This window comes from Pantherophis guttatus, chromosome 1 (genome assembly GCF_059756535.1).
Source record: "Pantherophis guttatus breed Tessera chromosome 1, ASM5975653v1, whole genome shotgun sequence".
NCBI lineage: Eukaryota > Metazoa > Chordata > Lepidosauria > Squamata > Colubridae > Pantherophis > Pantherophis guttatus.
The window spans coordinates 101,771,090-101,796,145 of NC_142063.1; the positions used below are offsets into that span (position 1 = coordinate 101,771,090).

At 37.4% G+C, this 25,056-nt stretch overlaps 2 protein-coding genes across 4 annotated transcripts in view; both read right to left on the reverse strand.

Moving 5' to 3' along the window:
• Positions 1 to 2,273: 2,273 nt before the first annotated feature.
• Positions 2,274 to 5,578, reverse strand: KCNJ11 (potassium inwardly rectifying channel subfamily J member 11). The gene has a single exon (XM_034416962.3). It carries the CDS (start codon positions 5,230 to 5,232, stop codon positions 4,018 to 4,020), a length of 1,215 nt encoding a protein of 404 aa, XP_034272853.2. The 5' UTR covers positions 5,233 to 5,578; the 3' UTR covers positions 2,274 to 4,017.
• Positions 5,579 to 8,959: 3,381 nt separating this feature from the next.
• Positions 8,960 to 25,056, reverse strand: part of ABCC8 (ATP binding cassette subfamily C member 8) — a 65,124-nt gene continuing 49,027 nt past the window's right edge. For all 3 annotated transcript variants that reach the window (XM_087879624.1, XM_060687715.2, XM_087879631.1), the window contains 12 exons: positions 23,230 to 23,387; positions 22,723 to 22,815; positions 19,940 to 20,042; positions 19,211 to 19,324; positions 18,438 to 18,558; positions 18,158 to 18,288; positions 16,477 to 16,555; positions 12,674 to 12,782; positions 11,875 to 11,978; positions 10,055 to 10,188; positions 9,844 to 9,906; positions 8,960 to 9,238 (listed from right to left, as the gene is read on the reverse strand). In XM_087879624.1, coding sequence (XP_087735750.1) covers positions 9,101 to 9,238; positions 9,844 to 9,906; positions 10,055 to 10,188; positions 11,875 to 11,978; positions 12,674 to 12,782; positions 16,477 to 16,555; positions 18,158 to 18,288; positions 18,438 to 18,558; positions 19,211 to 19,324; positions 19,940 to 20,042; positions 22,723 to 22,815; positions 23,230 to 23,387 — 1,347 coding nt within the window. In that variant the 3' untranslated portion in view covers positions 8,960 to 9,100. The remainder of the gene's footprint in view (positions 9,239 to 9,843; positions 9,907 to 10,054; positions 10,189 to 11,874; positions 11,979 to 12,673; positions 12,783 to 16,476; positions 16,556 to 18,157; positions 18,289 to 18,437; positions 18,559 to 19,210; positions 19,325 to 19,939; positions 20,043 to 22,722; positions 22,816 to 23,229; positions 23,388 to 25,056) is intronic.

Genomic DNA, 25,056 nt, shown 5'->3' on the forward strand with positions numbered 1-25,056 from the left:
CACACATATACAGTATGTTATCTACATTCTGTGCAATGGGGTTAATATTTATTATGTTTTCATATTGTTGGACTCAGAAAATGACTCCCAACAGTTTATACCATAAAAACAATTTAAAAAGCCATAAAGAATAAAACCAAAACTATTTCAAAAGACTAAATTTAGATCAAATTTAAATTTTAGATTCAAGACGACCACAAGGATGAACTGATCTATATAAATATATCTCAATCCTTATTTCTGCTCTGTTTGTTTGTTGGTCAGTTCTGACTTTGGAACTAAAGCCTCAAAGTTTTTAGGATTGCTAGTAGAACGGATATACTTATAAAGATATCCCATTGATAACAGTACAATGCTGTTTTGAATTTAAACTAATGTTGATCCCATGAAAACCAAATCAGTTTTAATAGAGTGGGTGATAGTATTTCTTCATTATCTACAGAACTGTCAACAGGGAAAAGGGCAATAATTTGTTCTCTGCTGCCCAGGTGATGAGACTAAATGGATTGGGCTTTTCTTATAGTAGGAGAAGTTGAAGATTAGGAAAAACCTTGTGATGATGATGAAGACAATAATGGAGTCACAAAGAGAGGTTTGGAGTTCAAACAGAATCTAAGCAATCATTTATAGGGAAGCTCTGAATGTCCTATCCCCTGGCTGGGATAGAAATCCTCCAAGCCATGTCCACTTGAAGATTGTAGGTTTTGTTCTTATTCTGATTAAATGTGGAAGGTTAAGAGTGGAAGAGCATATAGGGGAAAAAAAGCGATCATTTTACATAGAACTGGAAGTATGGATGTGCATCCTAAATTTGTAAGCGAGCAAACCGTGACTTGAATGTATGTTAAAGAAAAATGTCTGTTAAGTGCAATCACAATCTTAACTATAAAATATCCCCTTATATAGTTTCATGGTACAAAATGTCAATGAAGATTCTCAGTCATCTAAGTAGAGTTGCCGGGAAGTTTAGTCATGGCAACAGGACTTATTTTGGAGTTTGAAATGCTTTCATGGTAGAAATTTTGCATAAGAAATTTGCCACATGAAAGCATGCAACAGATGTTGAACGTGACAGTTCCTATGGTTTAGATGACAGTTAATGAGGGGTGAAGAGAAGGAAACCACCTGCTGTACTATTTGAAGATACCATCTGATGCAGCAGCAGCAGGAGCAGGTTAACAGTTTGAGTGACAGCTCCGATTATTTGTTTTTGTTCAGGTAAAGGTGGAGCAGTACGTCCCCAACTACACATCTGAAAAAAAAAAAAAACCCAACCCTCTGGCTGTACAAGAAGGAACACAAGGCTGTGTAAGGTGGGGGTGGCTTTGATATATTTCCTGGATGGAAACATCAGAAAACAATACAGGCCTAACAGTGAAAAGCTTTTCCGCATACAACCGTTCTGTTCAGTTTTATTTCTGGATTGCTACTCTTCACACTTCATCAGAGGCTGCTCTGAAGCTTCCCTGAGTTTTTGGAATTGGACAACTGCCATGAAGCAGGAAATCTCTGAAGAAGATCCTGAAGTTACTTTTGTCTTTAAATCTTTTCCTTGGATATTATTTCTGAGGACCATCTATAGTTAATTAAGATTGAAACTTCATCCTCCTGACCTCAGGAATGACGGAGAAAAGATTTGTGGAGGAAGCAGAGCTGTTTTTTTTTTTCAAAATAAACTTGGATGTTATGACTTGTAACTTGCTTGTTTTCTTTCTTTTTTATATCACAATTAACTCCTGTGGCTAATTATACCTTTTAATAAAGGGCAAAATATATACCCTCAAGATTGGCTAGTTAATTATTTAAACTATGCAATGGCATAGAATAAGGGGGGGGTTTGCCAGAAAAAGGGTTCTTATTTTATGTGGTTTGAGATATGGAAAGGGAGGATGAGTTTCATTATTCACCTTTTATAAAATGCATTACATTAACCAAAAATGTAAGTAATTCTATATAACTGTGTTCCTAAAGAAGCAGAATTAATATATGGGCATTGCTAGAAATTGGAATTCAGAAATAAAAGCACATCTATTACCTTTTGATTAAAGTTCTCAAATTCCTTAACCACAAAAAAGTTGTGTATGAAGTCATTTAACAATAACTAAATAGAGGCATATTGTAAAGACTGAAAGGATCATCTGGGAAATTAAGAGTGAACATATCCCTAGAACAAAAGGGCACAAATGCAGAAATTGTAAACATGACATATAAAAATAGTCAATTATACTAACCACATGCTCTTAATAGCAATCTTAATAGCACACACTTTAATAATTTTTTTAAATAAATGCACTTTTTATTTTGGGTTATTGGTCTATAAAATTAACATGGTTATGCCACTTTATTCCATGTTACAGACATTTCTGATTTACTGATGACATAAAAATATTGCCTTATTATTACAAGTAAAAACTAAGGCATGCAATTATAGTTAAATATATACATGCTAATTTTAAATACATTAAGACTTTATCTTTGGAGTTCAATGCATATAGTATGCTGTTTGGTAAATAAAGTAACACCTTTTTTGATAACATCACCATGCCTAATCCTTAATTTTCTTAATTTACTTGCAATAAAGTATGGAATTTAATGTCTCTAATCTTTGTACATCTATTAGCTTAATTAAATTCCTGACCTATTCTGGTAAACTGTCTCCACCCCAATATGCCCTCATTTTGTACCAATTAATATAACATGTATTTATTTTATTTCTAGCATGCTTTCACTCCAAAGAAACAAGGCAGCATAGATAGAACTCAGTGAGGTAGGTATGGCTACAGCAAAAGTTACTGGCCCAGGGTTAGAAGGGAGTTTCATGGTCGAGTAAAATTTGAACCTTGGTTCTCCCTCATCCAAGTCCAACATTGCAGGGTTTATAAAAAACCATCAATTAAAATAAATAAAATTTGATACAAGCTTATTAAATGATGCCATTTGATGGAGATAGAAATTCACATGACAGCTAGGATTACATTTGTCAACCCTACTGCTTCTATTTGTCAGTGAATATTATCAGAACTGAAAATCAAGGCAACGAGGAAGGTCAAACCAGTTAATTACCCAGTATTCTTTCCTTAAAAATATCCATAATTTTTCAAATGTTATCCTTTTTCAAAAAGTTGGAAAGATCAATTTTCGGTTATAACATTTGTACAGAAGGATCTACTCCTGCAGTTAAGTTACATAAAAGTGCCCCACATTAATTTAATATTATTCATACAAATAATATGCAGTGTTTATTTTTAAGTAAAAAAGATTGGGATAGCAGCAAAGGGTGACCATGACACTCTAAACCCGCTGAAGTTAAAATCCTATATTCACTGAATTAAAAATAAGCCCTCCTGAACTCAGTGGAACTTACTTTTGAGTAGATCTGGATAGGATTGTACTACTCAGAAATTCATTTTTTCTATTGCAGACCACAATTGTGACTGCTTTCCCTCCTAATTATCTAATTTTTTTTAAAAAAATATTTTTTTCCAGTATGTCCTAACACAACATATGGAATTAACTTTATTATATAATCTATTGCATACCATAAGCCAATATACCTCCTAATTCACTGGCAATAAAAGGAAGCATGCAGTTATCCTTTATGAATTGAATCAATACATTTACTCATTCAGTATAGCATCACCACATCAATGGGCCCTCTTGCGCCTTTACTATCTTTTCGTAAGTATAAATAGCTGATTACAGTATTAGTGCCTTTTCATTGTGGAAAAAGAAATAATTCAATCCCAAACATAGAAAATAATTTCTCAAGAAAAAAAAAAAGAGACGTCTATCTTTTTGAGAGGTTTACCTATCTCAAGTGCAAATACAGTACAGAAGAAAGCTGAAGAAAGCTTTATGCGTGCTCAGTTTTGCTGACAGTACCCTGAGTCACACACTTTGTCTTGCACCACAAACTTTAAATATAGTCCATATATCGATGGAACCAACCTGTAAAATGAAACAGAGGCTGCCTCCCAGTCTCTTATGCCTGCTATCACAGGCAAGTCCACAGAGTTGTCATAAGGTCTCCTCAGATATGGTAAATTTGGGCTTTAACCTAACAGACCTTTTCCTGATGGTGCCTTTGGGTGACAAGGAGATGGTGTCCATGATACTCCGGTCTTCTTCCAGTTGTTTGGCTGTGCAGTTTGGAGTGGGCACCTTCACCGTGTTGCCAAACTTGGAATAGTCTACAGAGTACTGTCCATCCTCCTCCGACACGATAGGCACAAACCTCTGGCCCCAAAGTATTTCATCGGCTAGGTAGGAGGTCCTGGCTTGGGTGGTGATGCCAGTGGTTTCCACCACCCCTTCAAGGATGACGATCACCTCCAGGTCCTCGTGGTGAGTGAGGCTGGCGGGGGCTACATCGTAGAGGGGGCTATTCTTGTCTATCACGTGGTAAATGATGAGCGGGGAGACCAGGAAGACGCTATTGCCTCCCACGGGGTTCTCCATCTGGATCTCGATCTGGTTGAGGGGCATCACTTCGCCCTCCTGGCTGGTGGTCTTCTTCACCACCTGCATGCGGATGGTGGCGCTGATGATCATGCTCTTGCGCAGGTCGCCCACGCGCAGCATGAAGCAGAGCTTCCCCCCGCGGAGCGCGATCACGGCGTGCTTGCTGAAGATGAGCGTCTCGGCGCGGTGGTGCGCCTGCGAGGTCTTCATGAAAATGCAGCCCAGCATGATGGCGTTGATCAGCAGCCCCACGATGTTCTGCACGATGAGGATGAGGATGGCGAGGGGGCATTCCTCGGTCACCATGCGGCCCCCGAAGCCGATGGTCACCTGCACCTCGATGGAGAAGAGGAAGGCGGAGGTGAAGGAATGGATGTCGGTTACGCAGGGCACAAAGTGGGCCGACGCCTCCCGACCCTCGAGCCCGGCTTGAAGGCGCAGCCGCTGGGTGTTGTGGTCCAAGTCCCCGTGGGCGAAGGCGATGAGCCACCAGATCATAGCGAAGAGCAGCCAGCTGCACAGGAAGGTCATGGTGAAGATGATCAGCGTGTGGGGCCACTTCAGGTCCACCAGGGTGGTGAAGACGTCCTGCAGGAAGCGGCCCTGCTCCCGGATGTTCTTGTGCGCCACATTGCACGCCCCGTTTTTGCCCACGAACCTGGCCCGCCGTTCCCGGGTCCGGTGGCGCGTGTGATCCGGGACATCCTCGGCCAGCCGGGTCAACACGTACTCCTCCGGGATGATCCCCTTCCTGGACAGCATGGTTGGCATGGGTTACTCCCACCACCACCACCGACCCTGCCTCGGCTACGCCCACGTGCCCGCCAACGCTGTGGGGACGCTAGCCAGCGGAGCCCCAAGGCCTCTTCGCCGGCGCTCGTGCTGCCCTGGCCCGACTCCCCTTCTCCGCCCCGCCACTCCCGGCGAGCGCCGTCCGCTTCCCCCCCCCCGCTCCAGCTGCGCACGCCAATCACAGCTCGCTTCGACTTCGGCGAGGCGGCGGCATTGCTCCTGACAGCTACGGGCGACAAGCCAACTAAAGGGTCGTCCGGGCTTTTGGAGGAAACCCCACGCGAGGAGTCGTCAGGTGGCGGCGGCCGCCTCGCTCGACCGCCCGTTCTTTAAACCAGAGACAAATAGAGTCGGCAGGGGGCGCTCTCGCGCCGGGAAATCCCAGCGTGAAGGTTTCACCCTGGGGATCGGCGCAGGCAGAGTGCCGGCCGCCGCTAAGAGTCGGGGTGTGTTTTTATTCTTCCCCCTCAAAATCAATCTCAGCAGCCAAACATCACATGTATGGTCTATTAAAGGTTACAGTGCATAAATACAGTGCCTCCCACCTTCCCTGAGAAGGTAGAAGTGAGATTTTCTTTAATTATATTCTCCTAAAAGAAAGGATATAATCTCTGTGGGTGAAGTTGATTCGCAGGTAAATACAATACTTCTATTACAGCTATTCTATTCAGATACGAAACATAAACATTTAAGTATGAATTTACTGTTGGGGTGAGAAAAAGAGCCAAGATTGCAGATCTGCAATTCATCTGACTTAAGGAAATAAAAGCCCAGCTTCTTATTGGATTATACCAGGGTTGTCCAACTTTTTGACTTGCCTGGGTCACACTGAATGAAGAGGAATTGTCTTGGGCTGCATATAAAGTACAGGTAGTTATCGATGTACAAAAGTTAATTTGGTGACTTCAAAATTACAATGGCACTGAAAAAAGTGACATATGTCTTTTTCACAGGTACGACCTTTGCAGCATCCCCATGATCACGTGATCAAAATTCAGATGCTTGGCAACTGGTTCATATTAATGCAGTTACAGTGTTGCAGGTCATGTGACATCTTTTGCAACCTTCTGACAAGCAAAGTCAATGGAGAAGCCAGATTCACTTAATCAGGTTACTAACTCATCGACTGCAGTGATTCATTTAACAATTTAGCAAGAAACAATTTAGCAAGAAAAGCTGTAAAATGGGGCAAAACTCACCTAAACAATGGCTCACTAAGCAACTGAAATTTTGGGGTCAATTGTGGTTGTAAGTGGAGGACTACCTATACACAATATAGTTAATATATATATATAAATAACTTGTGGTCCATGGGCTGCGGATTGGACATACCTGTATTATACTTTTTATAAAGTTGCATTTCATACGAACTGCTAATTTCAGCAAACTTTGGTATACAACGGCTGCACTATAAAGTTATGTTTTACATATTGTAGTCCAAATAACCTTCACATTCAAAAGTTCCTCTGTTATTCTGTTTCCCTTTCTTGATAAATTTTAATAGATCAGTTTGCAAGATCAGTGGGAAAAACAAACTTGGTATGAGAGACATTAGAAAAGGATTTGAAAACATAGCAGTGGAATGAATAATACTGTCTTCAGACTGTACTTTTACATAAGCTAAGCCAAAAAGCTATGGAGAGGAGCATGCTTAGTGCTACATTGTCTCCATTTATTAATTTTTTGATATTTTTTGGCAAAACAAGGCAACATACATACCTAAGGCTCCTCCTTCCTTTCTTTGCCCACAATAACCCTATCAAGTAACTGGCCCAAAATCACCCAGCTGGCTTTCATGCCTAAAAGAGGTCTAAAACATCTACTCTCCTGCATTGTAGTTTGACACCTGTACCAAACTGAACTTCAATGATGCATAACCTAAATATTACACTTCCACAAAGACTGCCTATTTAGAGTTAGAGCTTGCCTTTCCTTCAGGAACTTGAAAGTGGTGATCATCATATTACCTTCTATCTTTTTTCTCTGCAACCACCATCCTGTGAGGTGGGTTGGGGTAGTTGAAGGATCCTAGAAACAGAGTGATTCTGGGATAATACAAAATATTTATTCTTCACCCCTTGATATCCTTCTGACAGCTGATGGATTTTAAAATCAGCAACTTTTCCTCTTCGTTTTTCCATGGCTTGACAGAATCCCTACTTTATATTTTTCTGTGCTAGGCAGCAGGTGAGTTCTGACAGACCAAGTGTGTTCTCTCCCTCAGGCATGCAGAATCTCCCCCAACATGTGCATGCTTCTTAACCAATGGGGTGCAAATACAATGAATATCTTTCTGTCACATTGAGGACATAATGTACTGTGCTGGCTGAGAAAAGTGTGTATAAATCGTATAGAAATTTGTGGTTGGAAAACACAACATTCAGGATAAATGGCTCATGGGTCTATTGGAAAATGAGTGAACCTTGAAGGGAACTATGATACAATCTTAAAAGAGGAAGGATAAATGACACATTTATTTGAATTGCTTCAAAGAAGATTGGAAGCTGATCTTTTACTTGTTTTCTCTTTTTCTTTCCTTTCTCTTTTCTCTTTGTTTCTTTGCTGTTTTTCTTTTATGCTTTTTTTACTATTGCATAATACCTTTAGTAAAAATTATTTTTAAAAATGGATGAGTCTTCTGTCCATACTGATGGCACATGTTTCTCCATATTTAGGAACCATAAAGGTTTTGATAGAAAGAATTTAAAATTGAAATACAGAGAGTTTAAAATCATAAGAAGTGCGAAGACTGATATTTAACATGCCACATGATTACCACTGGCCAATTATGCAAAATGTTAGTAAGCTGTAGAATGCATATTTGACAATTATAATCTGTATTGTTTTATTACATGAGCTAAATTGTTAATAGAAGCTAATTGTTCAGTTTTTGGAATATCATGTCTGCTTCTGTATACCAAATTTTGCATTATATTTTCATTTAACTACTTTTGACAAGTAAAGCTGCTGGTGGCTTGAAGTCTCAATAATTTGGGAAATAGTTTTATATTAAAATTGTTTATTATTCTGCCACCATGTACAGGCAGTCCTCAAACTTTGTAGTTCAAAGTTACAAGGCACTGAAAAAAGTGACTTATGACCATTTTTCATCTTTATGAACATTGCAGCATCATCATGGTCATGAGATCAAAATTCAGATGCTTGGCAATTGGTTCGTATTTAGGACTGCTGCTGTGTCCCAAGGTCATGTAATCACCGTTTGCGACCTTCAGACAAGCAAAGTCAATGGGGAATCCAGATTCACTTAGCAACCCATGTTACTAACTTAACAACTGCAGTGATTCACTTAACAACTGTGGCAAAAAAGGTCGTAAAATGGGGCAAATCTCACTTAACAAATGTCTCACTTAGCACGATAAATTTTGGGCTCAATTGTGGTTGTAATTCAAGGACTACCTGTATTCCATATCCATGAGATATTCAAATGTACATGACTACGGGTGTAGTTACAGAATTATTTTGCTGGTGTAGTTTTTGCCTGTTAGAGATAGACATGGCTTAATGTAAGGTGTTAACTTTTAACATCTGGCGGAGTATTAATTTAAATATCTCATCATGCAAACTTGATTTTATTTATTTTTAAATTTTTGATTCATTATGAAATTTGGAGATAAATCAGAGGAAAAGAAAATATATATAACTCAATAGCTCCTACTGGAAAAGTAAGATGCTCACACTTAAAAGGTAAAGCAATTGTACTTTATTTCTCAAGAACTTATAGACTAAGCTTTTTATTATTAAATATTTTTATTTACAGCTATTTTACATAATTAGAAAATTGATAATAAAACTGTCCTTTCAAATGGTTTAATTACTTATATTGCCTCTATTTGTCTGCTTGAACAAAAGAAGCAAATACACTGTCTTCTTTTTCCAGCAGAACTTCTGGTTTGTCATATTCCAAAATAACTCCTCTCTTCATGACAATAATCATATCAGCATTTAGAATAGTGTGCACCCGGTGCTGTAAGACAAACAGGTACGGTTAAAATTTTAATTGCAATTTCTGAACTATTTCTGAAAGATACAAAGTCTTCTCCAATCAAATATCTTTCATATATTTTGGAATGCAGGCCCCATAATTGCCAAATAGAATGATCATTATTCTTTTCTATTCAAAATACACATTTTAGAAAATAATTACTATTTTGGCTGAAAATATTTTACAGGCTGGCATGCAAGTTGTTATCACTTTATTTTCACCAAACCACATAATATACCCACTTCATGGCAAATCTTATAAATCTGAAATAAAAAAGGCAGACTTGGTTTGTCATTGTGAAGGAACAAGATAACTTTAATCTCTACAGTGTTATGTTAATTCTGTTTTCATATTATTAATTTGCTTGTTGACTTTATATTATTTTATTGGTTGCATTGCTGGAAAGATATAAAACCAATCAGCCATATTCCATTGCTGGGTCCATTTACAGAGAAATATGGACAATTTGGTTCCTTAATTTGCAAATATAAATTGCAATAATAGGGATACTGCTTTTTAAGCAGGAAATAAATAGGCTCAGAGTTACAAATCGATAACATTTCAGCAGTAAAATATAATATACTTACTGCAATTATCACTACTGTACGATCAGCAAAGGCAGTCATTACAACCTTCTGAAGAATGTTTTCCTACATAAGTATATAACAAATGTTTATATTAATTAATGAAATCCCTTATATACATGGAAACACCGAGCAGTATTTCAGTAATTAGTAAAGAATTCTGTCTCCTTATAAAACTGTTACGTATTAAGAATGTTTGAACCCATCAACTTACAGTTGCCATATCAATAGATGCTGTGGCTTCATCCATGATTAAAATACTTGTTTTCCGTACAAACGCTCTGGCTAAGCAGAACAGCTGTCTTTGCCCTTGGCTGAAATTTTCTCCACCTTCTGTGACTATTGCATCTGATTAAAACAAATATTTAGAAAAGGAAAGTCATATGGAAACTCATGGATATCTTCCTTATATCAATTCATCACTTTAAGTCTCATATACAAGCACTTTCTCATATACAAGCATTACTTACATTATGTAATCCTGTATTCCTGAACATGTTATTTTCCACTTAATTTCAAAATTCATGTATTATGTTCCTCTGTCCCTTATATACATGCAGATACACAATTACACTATTTGTACAGATACAGATCTCTTCGACCAGCATGCAAAACCACACCTAACAGACACATGACCAGGGACTGAAATTACAACAATCAGTTTTGCCTCCTTTGTTTTGTTTTCTCCCTATTCTTGCAAGTATTTTTTTTTCATTTCTGTCTTATGGAGGGAGAAATGAACTCCAAACTTCAGCTGACTGGATAGGCTTGAAATGCAGTAATAGACATCTTACTTCACTGCTTCCTGCACCCTTTGAGGATACCGTTGTCCCATTGCATCATGACAAGTGCAATGGATAAAGGATTTCATGCCCCAGTAACATTTTAATTTAATGGCTGCTATTCATTCTACATGGGTCTAAGTTTCAAGGCAGCCTGAAAGCCATTGCAAATATAATTGCTAGGATTCTAAGAAGAAGCTAAGGAGCACCCAGGCCCTGATCTTCAGACTTGAAGCTTGCAGATCCATGATAATTGCCTATGAGCTACCAGGAGCAACTGAATGTATAGATCCTTGGGTATTACACCCTTAAATGCTTTTGAGCCCCAGTATTTAAGAAGGGGAATAGGCTATGATGTAATAAACTTGAGACAGGAACTTCTTGATGGCAGCTCTTTGACTATTGTACAAAGTTAGCTTCTACCCCTATCCTAGAAGAATGAAATATTTTGAGAAATATTAAAAAAGCAGAATATTATATTTCCCTAAATGAAAAACATGCTCTTAGAAAGCAGCCCCCATCTTTCTTAATAGCTCCAGCAGGACTGGGCCATCTTATCTACAAAACAAAACACCTTCAACTCCAGGGTAATGGGATTAAGACATGATCCCTCAGGACATAATAGGATTAGCCCTCTACTATCTAGCAGCAGAGCTCACCACATGGCACAACAAGCCCCTTCGTTGCATTACCCAGCAAGCTTCAACTAAGCCTGGGACTCAGACAGCCTACAAAATTAGCAGTGACCCCTACAGCAGCCAATAGCTTGCACAGGAATAGGAAGCTCAAGGGCAAAGCCCAAGAGAGGGTATAAATAACCCTCACTTTCCACTCCATGTGGTCAGCTGCACCAGGACCATGTGCTTGATGGTTATCCTTCATTTAACCATCTTTCCAATCAGCCTCCATGTTTCCAGTGTCTTTCTCCCCACTTGGAACTGAACCAGATAGATATTTCTTCCAACACTATGAAGCTTCTTCCTTTAGGAAACATAGTGCCTCCCCCAAAAGTAACCCTTCAGATAAAACTGAACAATGGTAATATGGCCAGACTTTGAGAATATAGCTCGATCACTTGACTGCATTACTTTGAAATTATGTTTATAGTATCAACCATTTTCTGGAGAAAAACATTTAGGAAAATAAGCAAATTATAAATACAGTTAGCATTTGTAGTCTCTATCTAAAACAGCTAAAATTCAAGTAGAAATGTTTTAAGTGCCGGTCTTTCCACAGTTAAAGGAATTATTACCTAGCCCCCCAGGTAAAGCTTTCACCACATGTTTCAGTTGTGCTATTTCCAATGCTTCCCATAAGGTGCTGTCAGTGCATTTCTTTTCTGGATCCAAGTTAAATCTGCAAAAATAAAAATGACTAAGGAGACTCGAGCTTGTCTGCATTTTTGTTAACCTGTAGCAAGCACAATATATTATTACTACTGATATGTCTTATTTTAATGCAAGGTATGGATCTAGCAAATGAAACATTTTTTCAATGTAGCCACATAACCACCATATAGATACATTCCTCATTTCTGGAGAGGTTGTAGTGGGACAAAAGCCTAAGAACAACATCATCAAATATAGAAATATATTTATAAAAGTGCATAAAAATAAACACATACCACTGCGTTTATTTTATGGGCTATAGAAACTGCTTCTTTGGATAGGAATTAAGCAAAATGAATATTTATTTTGTATTATACATTATAAATATGCATTCAGATAAGAATAAGAAACAATTAGACTCATATTCTTATAGTAACATTTAGTAGAACATCATTTAAAATAAATTTCAAGAAGAGGCACATATAGAAAAGTTAAAACACTTTTTGAGCAACTTGTGAACTATGGAACCAGGGGTTGGTAGATCACAGTCTCAACCAAAAATGCATCAAAGCATTAAAATTTCCCATTTCCTTCACGTTCTTCTTTATCTATTGATATTAATGGAAGAGCAACTTCCATCAGAAATTAATTATGTTTTTGCATATTATTCTTTATCCTAAATGGGACAATTGGATGACTAAATTTGATCATTGGAATACTTACCTGATTGTGCCACTGAACAAAATGGGGTCTTGGAGAATAATTGACAATCTGGATCTCAGAGTTTGTAAAGGAAGCTTGGCAATATCTATGCCATCTATAATGATCCTTCCTGTTGTTGTTTTTTTAAAAAAACACAAAAATTAATACTGTTCATCATATTTTCTAATGATATGAGATTACACCAATGGGAAATACATCATATCACAGAACAATAATTTATTCAATTAACATGGAATGCTCTTATAGCTATAATTATTTTGATTATTTTTATGCCACTGAGAATTATTTGATATACAAGACTGGAAAGAGTGTGTTTGTGCCCTATTAACAATAAAAAAAAAAAATAGAGAAATGGAAGCATGACATATCTTTAATCTAGAGAGTTATAGGTTGCTTAATATAAAGCAATGCATGATCCAGCCAAATTAAATGTTTTTAAAGCTTGTTAAGTCTCAGAAACAGAAAATTCTGATTTTGATAAGTGTAACAAGAAAAGTTTCATTCAAAGTGAATGGTGATTCAAGGTTGTTGCTGTTGCTTTTTTAATCCTGAAAATACTGATGCTTGCATTATTTATGTATAAGCATCTAAAAGATAAAACAAATCAATTTTTAAAGAAAATGAAAACCAAGATTTTCAGGATAGAAACGTGTGCATGAAATGTCAAAGATGGACCCAAAGGTGAATGAATGTCATGATGGATGGCTAAAATGAGTGGATTAAGTAATAAAAGCAGCACTATAGTATTGATGATACTGCCCATTAGGAAAGAAGTGAAACCAAGCGGCTGTGCATGCAGCCGCACATGGAATGAGCTAAGACCAATTTCTGAAACAGCTGCACAAATGGGAATGATGCAGTTGCTTTGATTTGAAAAAATAAAGATCAAAGGCCATGAGACTATCTGCTGTGAAGAATTTATTTTAAATGCCTTATACGACCAAGAAAAAGTTGCAGATGAATTGCACATCTTTGAAAAAAGAGCATGAAGTATTAGTGATGGGTCTAATTAGTGATGGCTCAAGTATGATCCTACCAGCAAATTCCTGGCCACTTTTCCCACCAGCAGTTAAAGGATGAGAATCAGCTAATCTTGATTTGATTTTAGCTAATGGGTAAGGCTTAGTAGACAAAGCAGAAGGAAAAATAGGGAGAAACTGACCACATGAACTTGAAATCCTGGATTTTAAGTGTAAAGAAATACTTTGAAATAAAAAATAAATAAATTTGAATAAACTATGATAAATAGAATTCCATATTTCATTGAGGGCCACATCAGGGTTGTGTTTGACCTTGGGGGGCCGGGGTAGGCACGGCCAGGGTGGGCGTGGCTAGCTTGATGTTACTTGTGTCGGGGGCACCTGTGGTCACCTGAGCACTCTGTCAGTGAAAAATGGGCTTCCGAGCTCCGTTTTCAGCTGCAACGGCTTCCTGCAACCCTCTGCCAGTGAAAACAGAGCTCTGTTTTCGCTGCCAGAGGCACCGCGGGTGGGTCCTTTGCTGTTTCCAGGGTAGCCTCATGGGCCAGATCTAAGCACCCTGTGGGCTGAATCCAGCCTGCGGGCCTTGAGTTTGACACCCCTGCCATAGCAGGACAACCTAATAGAAGAAAGAAGCAGGAGTTCTTAAAAAGGAACATGTTAAAAGTAAAAGTATAGATAACTCCAAAAAGGGAAAAATGGAAAGATATCATATGAAATCAATGAGGTTGCACAAAAAGCTTAATTAAACTGTGAACATCAAAAATGTCACACAGGATGTGTGAAGAAGTATAGGGCACTATGAAGTACATGTGGTTGGTCTGGAGCTGTAGGCTTTATTTAGGAAGCTACAGCTCAGATGTGTTCAGAATGGTACAAAGAATTCAAATAAACTGAAAAAGGACTTCTTCAGATATATTCAAGGTAAAGAACTAGTATATCAAGTTTTCATTGAAAATAGCAAAAGAAAAGGCACTCTTACCCACGTCCTATTTTGGCTCAATCTTCTGTTTAAGAGATTATGTATTCCTCCATGCATTTGTGAATAATTGTAGGACCAGCATACGAGCTTGAACTTAATATGGTCAGATAATGCCTACTGACCTCAAATTTGTACAAATGCCCAAGATTAGACGGATTACATTCTAGGGTAGTAGAATAGTAAAGAAACTTGCTAAGGATTTTGTCCAAACTATCAGTTTTGAGAAGTCCAGGGGTTGAAATACCAGATGACTAGAGGAAAATAAATACCAGCCTATCTTCAATAAAGGAAAAAGCAAGTGTCAGGGAAGTACAGACCAATCAGTATGATACCAAAACCTGGGAGATTCGTAATTCTAGAGCAGATTATAAAGTGATTCAATTGTAAATACCTAATCCTATGACATTCTGATTAGCAAACTAGTTAGATATTAGATGTTCGACATACAAGTTAGATCCCTAGCTACCTAGAAACCAAACTCAAAGAGTGGTGGCCAATAGTTTGCTATCAAAAAGAGATCAGGCAGGATGACATGAGGCTTACTCCTTGTACTCATCAGCATTTTTATTAATAATTAATAATAATTTATGAATTATGATGTACCCCACCCATAATATACACTGGGTGGTGTACATCATAAAATAAAACAATAAATTTTTTGAATGCTTCCAGATTTACAGGTGGGGTAGCTAATATTATAATTATTATGTATTCTATATCAGCGCCCCCACAATCTTTTGATCATCAGAGACCAGTTCCATGGAGATTGGATTTTCTGTGGGCAGGAAGGGGTGTGGTTTTGCGTGTTGCCTACATCCCACAGACAGGGTTTAGCTTGCTTGTGTGACCTGATTGCTGGTATACTGTGGATCAGTACTGGGTGTTGCAGCCCCGTTCTATATAAAAGAAACAGAATTCTCTCTTATAATATTAATAAGTTAAAGAATATATGAAAATAATTTGAGATTTAGTGGGAAAAAATTGAAATTTCTTCACTTCAGGAAATTAACTCTAGCACATAGTATAGAATAGGGGATATTTGGCTTGGAAATATTCTTGAAAATATTTAATATTGGGAAATATTAAAAAAACTTAGAATATGCTGAACATAATAATGTAATGTGAGTAATGTAACATACCAGTTATAAAGAAAAATGCAATTTTATTCTGCATCAATAGAAATCGTTTCCAAACTACAGGAAGATTTCTTTCCACTGTATTCTATATTGGTCAGGCCCCCACCTCAAGTTACCAAGTCCTTGAAATACTGAAATCTGAATCAGAGCAGGATAAAGAGGCCGAGGAGGGAACTTTGTCTTATGAACAGAGGCTGAGGAATATTTGTTAAACCCTGAAAAAGGAGGATGGGGAGATATGATTTCAAGAACCTGAAGAACATGACAAAGAAGTAGAGTGGGAGTATTCTGTTATTATCTCTGCATGCATGTCAAGGGTAGTGAATCTTACAGTCAGGTAAGAAAAATCCTATTGAACGTTAGAAAAGAAAGTGACCTCTTCTTTACTGGATGACTTTAAACAGAGGCTGGACAAGAATTTATCCAATTGAATTGGGTGATCTCTTCCACTCCCATTATTCATATTATTCATTATTATATACATATGCTACGTATTAATTAACTTTAGAAATCAAAATTAATGGTAATCCTTTGCTGTGGTTGAGGGAAGCAAATAGAGCAAAATATATTTTATGTCTTCTTGAGATATTGCGGGGAGGGGGGAGAAGAATGGGAAAAAGACAGATGGTCCCTTTGTTATAAAAGAAAACCAACGTTAAAATAAGCCAAAAATGGGAGGTGTTTACTTTATCAGTACAAATTTACCTTCAAAGGCATCAACCATTCTAAAAAGGGCTAGAGAAAAGGATGACTTCCCACTGCCTGTTCTGCCACATATTCCAATCTGCAAATCAAAAAAATAAATATCTGAGCTAGGAATGGTACAGAGGTTAGTATTAAAAGTATACAGTAGAATCATAAATTGTCAGTGGCAGGTTAGATTCTTGTGAAGATAAGAAGTTATTAGAATTTAGAAATACTACTATGTAGAAAGTGTATATATACATATCATGGATCCTTTTCACATTATTAATTAATATCACTTCAGTCTTTCTCTTTTAATTGCATAATTTCCCGAGACAAAAATTGGGAGATTATATACAACATTCTGTGTCCATGATTAGAATGACTCCAGTCCTACTCTAATGCAAATTTGGAGAGCTGGTCCAGGAAAGGAAGAGAAAAATCTACTGCATGAGATACCATCCCAAAAATGTGACCAGAATATACTGAAAATTTAAGAACAAAATATAAATGGCATATCATGTGATTTTTTAAAAAAATGTTAATGAATGAGTTGAAAGGTTTTAAAGAGGGAAGAGATTGATTTTTAACTAATGTATTGGAAAAATAAAAATTTGAATGAAAAACCTTAAATGAAAAACAAAGCTATATGTAGTCTTGAATGCTATATCTTATGGGACTAAAAATCTATACATATTTACCTAAAACTAATTACTAGGGCTTACATCCAAGTTAGAATACCAAAGATACACAACAGAAAATACATTCATCAGAACAACATAGTCTCAGAATCATTTTTTAATAAGAGGAGGGCTATCCTATGTAAGATTCGTCAGTTACTTCCATTGTGTTCAGTGGTGTTCATTACCTTCAGATAACTATACATTGTTATCTACCGGTATGTAGGATTACTTTATAATAATATTATAACACTATTAATAATAAGAACCAATCTGAAGGCTTAAGGCAGCAGGCTAGAAAGTGAGAGACCATGAATTCTATTTTTGTTTTGAACATGAAGCCACTTACTTGCTCTCTCTCAATCCTGAGAAGGAGCAAGTATTTAAGAATGTTGCCAAGAAAATTGTAGGTCCTAGTCCAGGCATTTGCCAGGAATCAAAATTAACTCAAGGGACAAAATTGTCTCTCTCTGTGACTATCTCTCTCTTTCCCCTCTGGGACTTCCAGATCCAGATGCACAGCAGGTACTGGCCATCAACTAGACATTTTGGTAGAAGAAAGCTGTAGTGTTACATGTAGCAGTGCCAAGTGACAGTAACATCAGAATGAAGGAGTATGAGGAGTTGGACAAGTACAAGGGTCTGAAAGAGGAACAAGAGAATAAAAGCTAAAGTGGTCCCAGTAATAGTAAGAGAGTACTCAGGGCTGTGACTCATAAACTGGGAGAGTGGCTCCAATAAATCTCGGGAATAACATCCAAGCTCTGTCCAGAAGAGTGCAGGGTTAGGAACAGCTAAAATACTCCCCACAACCCTCAAACTCCCAGGTCTCTAGTAGAGAACCCAGACTGAGGAAGAACCAGACCACTCATGGAGTGAGAAGGCATTATTTTTATATTCACAGCTCTAATCTAAGAAATACGTTTCTGGAATAATTGCCTGTTTTTGTCTGCTGGATGTAGTTTTATTTAAATTGAGTTTAATTGTTATATGGTTAGTGTAAAGATAAATATTTATATTACCTTTTGTCCTGGAGAGATATGGGCAGTGACATGTTTTAGCACAGGCTTCAGAGTACTGTCATAACGGACACTCAGATTCTGTATTTGAATCTCCCCCTGATCAGGCCAGTTCTGAGGAATCTGCGCCGGAGCTAAATCCCAAAAGAAAATAGCGCACGTCTGTTTGCTTGCGTATATGCATATATTAACCATTGGAAACAAACACAATTTTTTAAAAGAATCCAGCGCTTCATTGAATATAATTAAACTGGTTCTTTTGTAAATCATACAACATACTCACAAAGCAGCCCTTCATAATTTTCAGCTTCCGTTTTTATAAGGGCATTGAGTCTTTTCACAGCTCCCAGTTGAAGCTCCATATCAGCCAAGTTGCGAACCATCCAATTTAGGTAATTAGACACCTAAAATCAATATCTAAGTAAGATTAGAATTTGCAGTGCGCGTATAAAATAGAAGATGCTTTGAAGACTATCACAATTATCTGTTTCCAAAAGAAAAGGACGATTCTCCTTATGCACGAGTCTGAATATTTTGTAGTTCTTCCATACAAATCTACAGCAATAAGGCTGTTCATATGAATAAAATTATTGGAAATGTATATCAGCATTGTTGACCAAATCAATTCATTCAAGTTAATTCAGCATGCAATGTACTACATGCTGTATATTTGGGAGAAAATAGACATTACATCCCTTTGAATGGAAAGAACTATAAAATGCAGCAGGTTCTGACAGGTTCTGGAGAACCGGCAGCGGATATTTTGAGTAGTTCGGAGAACTGGCAAATACCACCTCTGGCTGGCCCCAGAGTAGGGTGGGAATGGAGATTTTGCAATATCCTTCTCCCAGGAGTGGGGAGGAAATGGGAATTTTGCAGTTTCCTTCCCCTGGAGTGGGGTGGGAATGGAGATTTTGCACTATCCTTCCCCTGCCATGCCCACCAAGCCACGCCCACCACACCACACCATGCCGACCAAGCCACACCCACAGAACCGGTAGTAAAAAAAATTGGATTTCACCACTGAAAAGAACATCTTTTCTTTAATTCACTTACCATCAGAGCATAGGTTAATCCTAAACCTACAAGTCCTGAAGAGAGTTTATTGCTTTGAGCACTGGTAATGGATGTAACAGCTGCAATAAGTACCACACATGCTCCAATATATTCCTAAAGATATAAGAAATGTGTAAGTAATGCCAACATCCAAGAAAGTACTGTGGTTCTTATTCGTCATCACGTTTTTACTTAGACCTTCCACAAGAAATTTTAAGTAGGGAACCCAGTTCTTTTCCTGTTTATTTTATTTTGCCACAACCGCTGAGTTAAGACAGGCTAGAGAACAACTAAAGAAGTTAATCCAGTAACACTTGTGGTTGAATAAGGATTTGAACAAAATGTCTATTTTCTGATTAAATATGCAAAATAATATTAGTAAACATTTCCTTATTGAGTTCTGAATTAAATTAAGTTAAAAACTTACAGGAATGATGTGTAAACATATTAAATTTTTTTCTTTTTTTATTCATAGGAAGAGTTTAATCTTGTCAGATTTTCTTTTCTTTAATTTAATAAATTCAATCAGATAAGAATTTCCTGGCTACAAAAACAATAATGAAATAACCTTTAGCTTCTGAATACTGGTGGGTGCAATTGCTAAAACATGGGCATTCCATTTAAAATCAACTGGCAATAAGATCATAAGAATGACCAATTTTGCGTAAAAAAAGAAAAGATTTGGGCAGGGGGCATTTATATATCTTTATGCAAGACTGAAGTACTTGCCATGCGAACTTCCAGCCAACGATTGGCAGCTGTAAGGAAAAGGGAAGCGATGTTGTTAGAATCCGTATATTCAAGAAGCTTCTGCTTAAACCGGGATTCATACCTTTATATACATATAAAAAAGACAGATGAACACAGTGGTTATTATAACAATTGTGGTATTTTAAGTTTCTTGTGTTGAAAGTATTCAATCTTGAAAATAGGACACACTAGGTAAAATAATTATTTGTTTCATGTTTTTCTTCTACTCTCTATTCATTTCGTCATAAATAAATTATTGCTGGGTTTATGCAGCACCTACTGATACGCTATAGTGTTTCCCCAAAAATAAGACCCTGTCCTACATTTTTTTGAACCCCGAAATAAGCGCTTGGCCTTATTTTCGGGGAGGTCTTATTATTTTGGGGCGCATGGAGCAAGACAGGGCTCCTCTTGCCATCTTACCTGATTTCCAGCTCTATCTCCCTAACCCTAACCAGAGGAAATGGCGGGGACCGGCCACGCATGCGTTTAAATATTTTCAGGGGAGGGCTTATTTTTAGGGGAGGGCTTATTATCCAGGGAAGTCTTATTTTTGGGGAAACATGGTACATTTATATGGAGAGGAAAGGAAAGAGGTTACGGGTTTGGTAATAGCATGCATAGCTGGTGAATTATTAGCCTATATTTGAAAACTGCAGCTATCAAAATCTGAAACTGTTAGCATGAGGTTAAATAAAGCAAAGAAGTGCTAACTAGCTTTTTAACTTGTTTTTATTACTGAGCTAATTTTAGAAACTCAAGATCTGAGTTCTTTGCTTAGTGATTAGAATCCAAACTTCAAATGTCACTTCTACAGCACATAAGGCAGCTGAAAAGAGCATCTAAATATAGCTGAGTTCCCCACAGAGGTTTGATGGTAAATAAAATACAGGAACTGATAAATGTCTAGTTCAATTTGGGTTAGAGGTGTGTCAGCTAGTTTGAATTCAATTCACAAAAGTTTGCCTTGCCAGCAATTATTTTAGGCAAAATCTGAAATCTGGAGAGGACATTTTAACCCAATGATAGCATAAGGGAGGTAGCATGATGGACATGACTTGTCCCAGCAAAGCTGCATATAGAATTTCATTATTGGTTAGGGAATTTTTATCTTCTTCCTATAAGAAGAAAACTAGAAATTAAAAGGAGAAAGTAATCAACAATTTAAAAATATAATGGAACAATAGGTCTAATTTGCTTGTCAACATATAAATGTTAAAAAAAAAGCTAATTAGAAGGAAAAAATTTCCAACAGCCTAACAAATGTGTCATAATTATAGTAATTAAAACATAAATATAGAACTAATTTTGTTGTTGCTATTCAGGGAGTTCATAAAACTGAAAATAGTTTGCAGGCTATGCTGACTCAGTGCACATCAGCATAATTATTGATGCTACATGTAGGATATATTGAAAACCCAGTTTGTGGGGGCAATAAGCTGACTTTGTAATTTTTTTTAAAAAAATAGGATGCTACACTTTGGAAACTGGAATTTTCTATTGGAGGCATATTGTGTTGTTTCTGATTTTTCCCCTCAGTTGATGGACCAATACTGGTCCATAGCCTGTTGGAAACTGGGCCACGCAAGCAGTGGGTGAGCATGTGAAGCTCCATTTGCACATGGGATTAGATTGGCGCACAAAACCATCTCCTCCCCCGCCCACCTGATGCCACCACCGGTGCCGTTCTGCGGAGTCAAAAAGGTTGGGGACCACTGCTCCAGTTCCTAAATTTTAAATTGAAGTATACAACATACATTTCACAATATGTTCAATTGCAGAAATAAGAAGCATCATCTACGCAATTTAATGTGAATGAAAATATTGATGAATCAACATAGAGAAAGAAAATGTTTTCCAAGGAAAAATGTTGTCTCAGGTTAATAAAACACAGGGAGTTCTGGAAAGAAGATGCTAAATATTTAACTAGATAGAAGCAACTGATGTTTTTTTTCTTAACTCTATTCTTGGTATCCATAAAATTATATTTAGTGCTCACACATGGTAACCACAATTGGGAGTAGTAATTTCATTGCTAAGTGGATGAACATGTGACCCGCAATGGATTTATGACATCACTTCCCATTCAGTCATTAAGTGAATTGTTATAATTCTTAAGCAAAACAGCACTTACTGCAAATTGTAATTTTACTTCTATATTCTTGATTATCTCTGCTTATCACAAATTAGTTTTAAAAATACACAAATGGCGATTATGTGACTCTGGGACATTGCAATGGTCATAAATGTATGCCAGTTGCGAAGCACGCAAAGGGTGATCACAAAATGGTCACAAATGTGAGGTCTGGTTGCAAAGCTATTTTTTAAAACACCATTTTAAGCCTGAGTAGTCGTTAAAGAAGTCAGTTGGTAAGGAAGGGCTATCTGTATTAGAAGTAGTGTGTGTCATGCTAAATTATCTGCAATTTATAATTCAAGTTTTGGCTGTTTTAAAATGTAATGGAATTGTACTTTAATAAAAAAGGAGAAAGTTTTTTATCTCAGAGAATTATTCAAAGATAATACTTTGTTCTACATGCCAAAAGATTAACCTCTCAGCAAGTATGACAATATTCTTACGTGATCTTTAAAGTTTCAGGTTAACTGCTGAACTAATGGCTTAAACCCAATCTTGCATTATTACTCACATTGCTTCAGCCAATTGGTTCTATGATGACAAGAATTTATGCCAGTCATTAAAATCTGGGCACAACCAGGGTATTTCTTGCAATATTAGAAGAATGCAGGCTTAAAATCAATACCTGAATGCTCGTATAGTTGTTAGCCCTTCCACTGTCTCTGAAAAGTGAGAAAGTAATGGAAGCTGTGTACTGTCATCCAACTGCTGCAGATCCCTAAAGCAAGCACAAATTAATTTGTAAGAAATATGTGAGAATATCCATTTTCCCCTGTAATTTTGAAATTCACTCTATTTTGTAAGCAAATATAAAATATACCTAACTCAGTCACCCAGAAATGTAATTTTACAATGAGACCATGCTAAAATTGTAAAAATAAGATATATGGTCCCAAGAGGGTATTATTCTGAACTGAATATTCATGAGCTCAAAAGTGATTAGTTATGACTTTTCTTTTATTTGGGTTTCCAGGATTCACACAGACACACAGACACACACAGACTCACAGACACAGACTCAAACACACACACACACACACACACACACACACACACACACACACACACACACACTAGCTTCATATAGAGACACCAGTTCTTCTCATACAGTAATATATTTTGGAATTCTTACCTTGATGCTACTCTAAAATATTTCTGGATGAAATAACACATGATGGCAAGAGGTACGAGAGCTATCACAAACATAGGTGTTACATATGAAATCACTGCAAGAGCTGATAAACATAGCAAGGTAGAACGACTCAGGCACTCCAGGGTGGCAGGGATATGCTAAACAGACAGGCACATACAAAAAAGAAAAAATAAATGTTACCCATGATGTGCTTGAATTAAGCAGCAGTGAAATCAGCAGTTCTATTTGATCATCTCTAGTTCAAAAGGAATTAACAAACACTGAATATTTGATTTTAGGTCTTTCAGCAAAATACATTCTATTTAATTTTTTTTTTACCTTGCAGTAGAGTTTGGAAATAAATGAATCTGGTGCAAAAATTTAGGCGCTCTGGTGGCTCAGCAGACTAATTAACACCCACTTACATCTGCTGCCTGCATTTACTGCAAGTTCAAATCTCACCAGGCTCAAGGTTGACTCAGCCTTCCATCCTTTCTAAGGTAGGTAAAATGAAAACCCAGATTATGGGGGCAATAAACTGACTTTGTATAAATATACAAAAGTATGAAGGCTATTGCTTAACACATTCTAAGCTGCCCTGAGTCTCCAGAGAAGGACGGCATATAAATCAAATTAAAAAAAAAAGGCAAGAGTTTACCTGAAGAATTAAAAGAGTTACCATGGGTGCTAAGGATCTGGTCAAAGGTCTGGAAGAAGTCAGACGAGAAATGAGAGCAAGGAAAAGATGAAATGGCCGCCTGTTAGACAGCTTAGAATTAGGATGGAAATCAGAACTGAAAACTTCTAGGGAGGAGGTGTATTACCCCAAAGAGTATAGAGGCAATAAATGAAACTTAGATAAATTAGGTGTGGAGCTATGGTTAAATCTAGAGATACAGGGATACACACACCTGCAGAGGGGATGGAGGAGATGAGCAGAAGAAACTTAGCCTTGGAAACATGGCAAAGAAAAAGAGGGAAAAAGGGGAGGTTAAGCTAAGAAAGCAGTAGTCTACAAGATAAATTTAAATGTGATTACATTTTCTTAATTTAGTTAAATTTAAAGTTAAAATTAATTTACATTTAAAGATATTAAGAGTCAAAGATTTGAGGTTATGGAAGAAAGATGACTACTGATTGATCGAGATAAAACCACAAGGCTTTTCCCCTTCAGCCTTTGCCCTCCTGAGATTCTACTCTGTAGCTAACAAGAGAGAGGGACAAAGGATTCAGAAGTATCCCCAGGCAACTCAGCCAAGGGAGAGAGGGAGAGGGACAGAGAGAGGGAAGGAGGGGGAGGGAAGGCAGGCGGGCGGGTGGGCAATGTCATCAGTGAATTGGCTGGGGGAGTTTTACGGCTAGAAGAGATGAAAAGAAAAGTGGATTGGAGATTAATCGAGGAGGCGGGATCAAGCAGTCAGAGGGGGGAGGGGAAACCCACCACAGCTATTTGGGTTTATATGCAAAAATAGCTTTTTGCCAAGGGAGTGGGAAAAATGATTTAAGTACTGTATATGCATGATGTGTTATTACATCTGTATTATGTACTGCAGCTTTCAGGAGATTGTTCATCTGTTTATATACTAAACTATTAGCACTACTGAGCAAAGCCTTGCGGGATGCAGAAAGATTCTTCCTGTAGTCTGTTCATAAGTAGAGATTAGATATTTTTCTCAGTGGATTTCAGAGGATGGAAATCACCCCATAGAGCTTCTCCCATGCTGGCTGGAAATTCGGTAGCAAATGTGAAGGATAGGACGCCTACTTGGGAGATATTTGGGGAGACAGCTCCTTGAACTCAGTACTAGCTATTCATTAAAACAGGAG

Coding starts and splice junctions, on each gene's coding strand:
- KCNJ11 (XM_034416962.3), bottom strand. CDS start 5,232: ATGCCAACCATGCTGTCCAGGAAGGGGATCATCCCGGAGGAGTACGTG.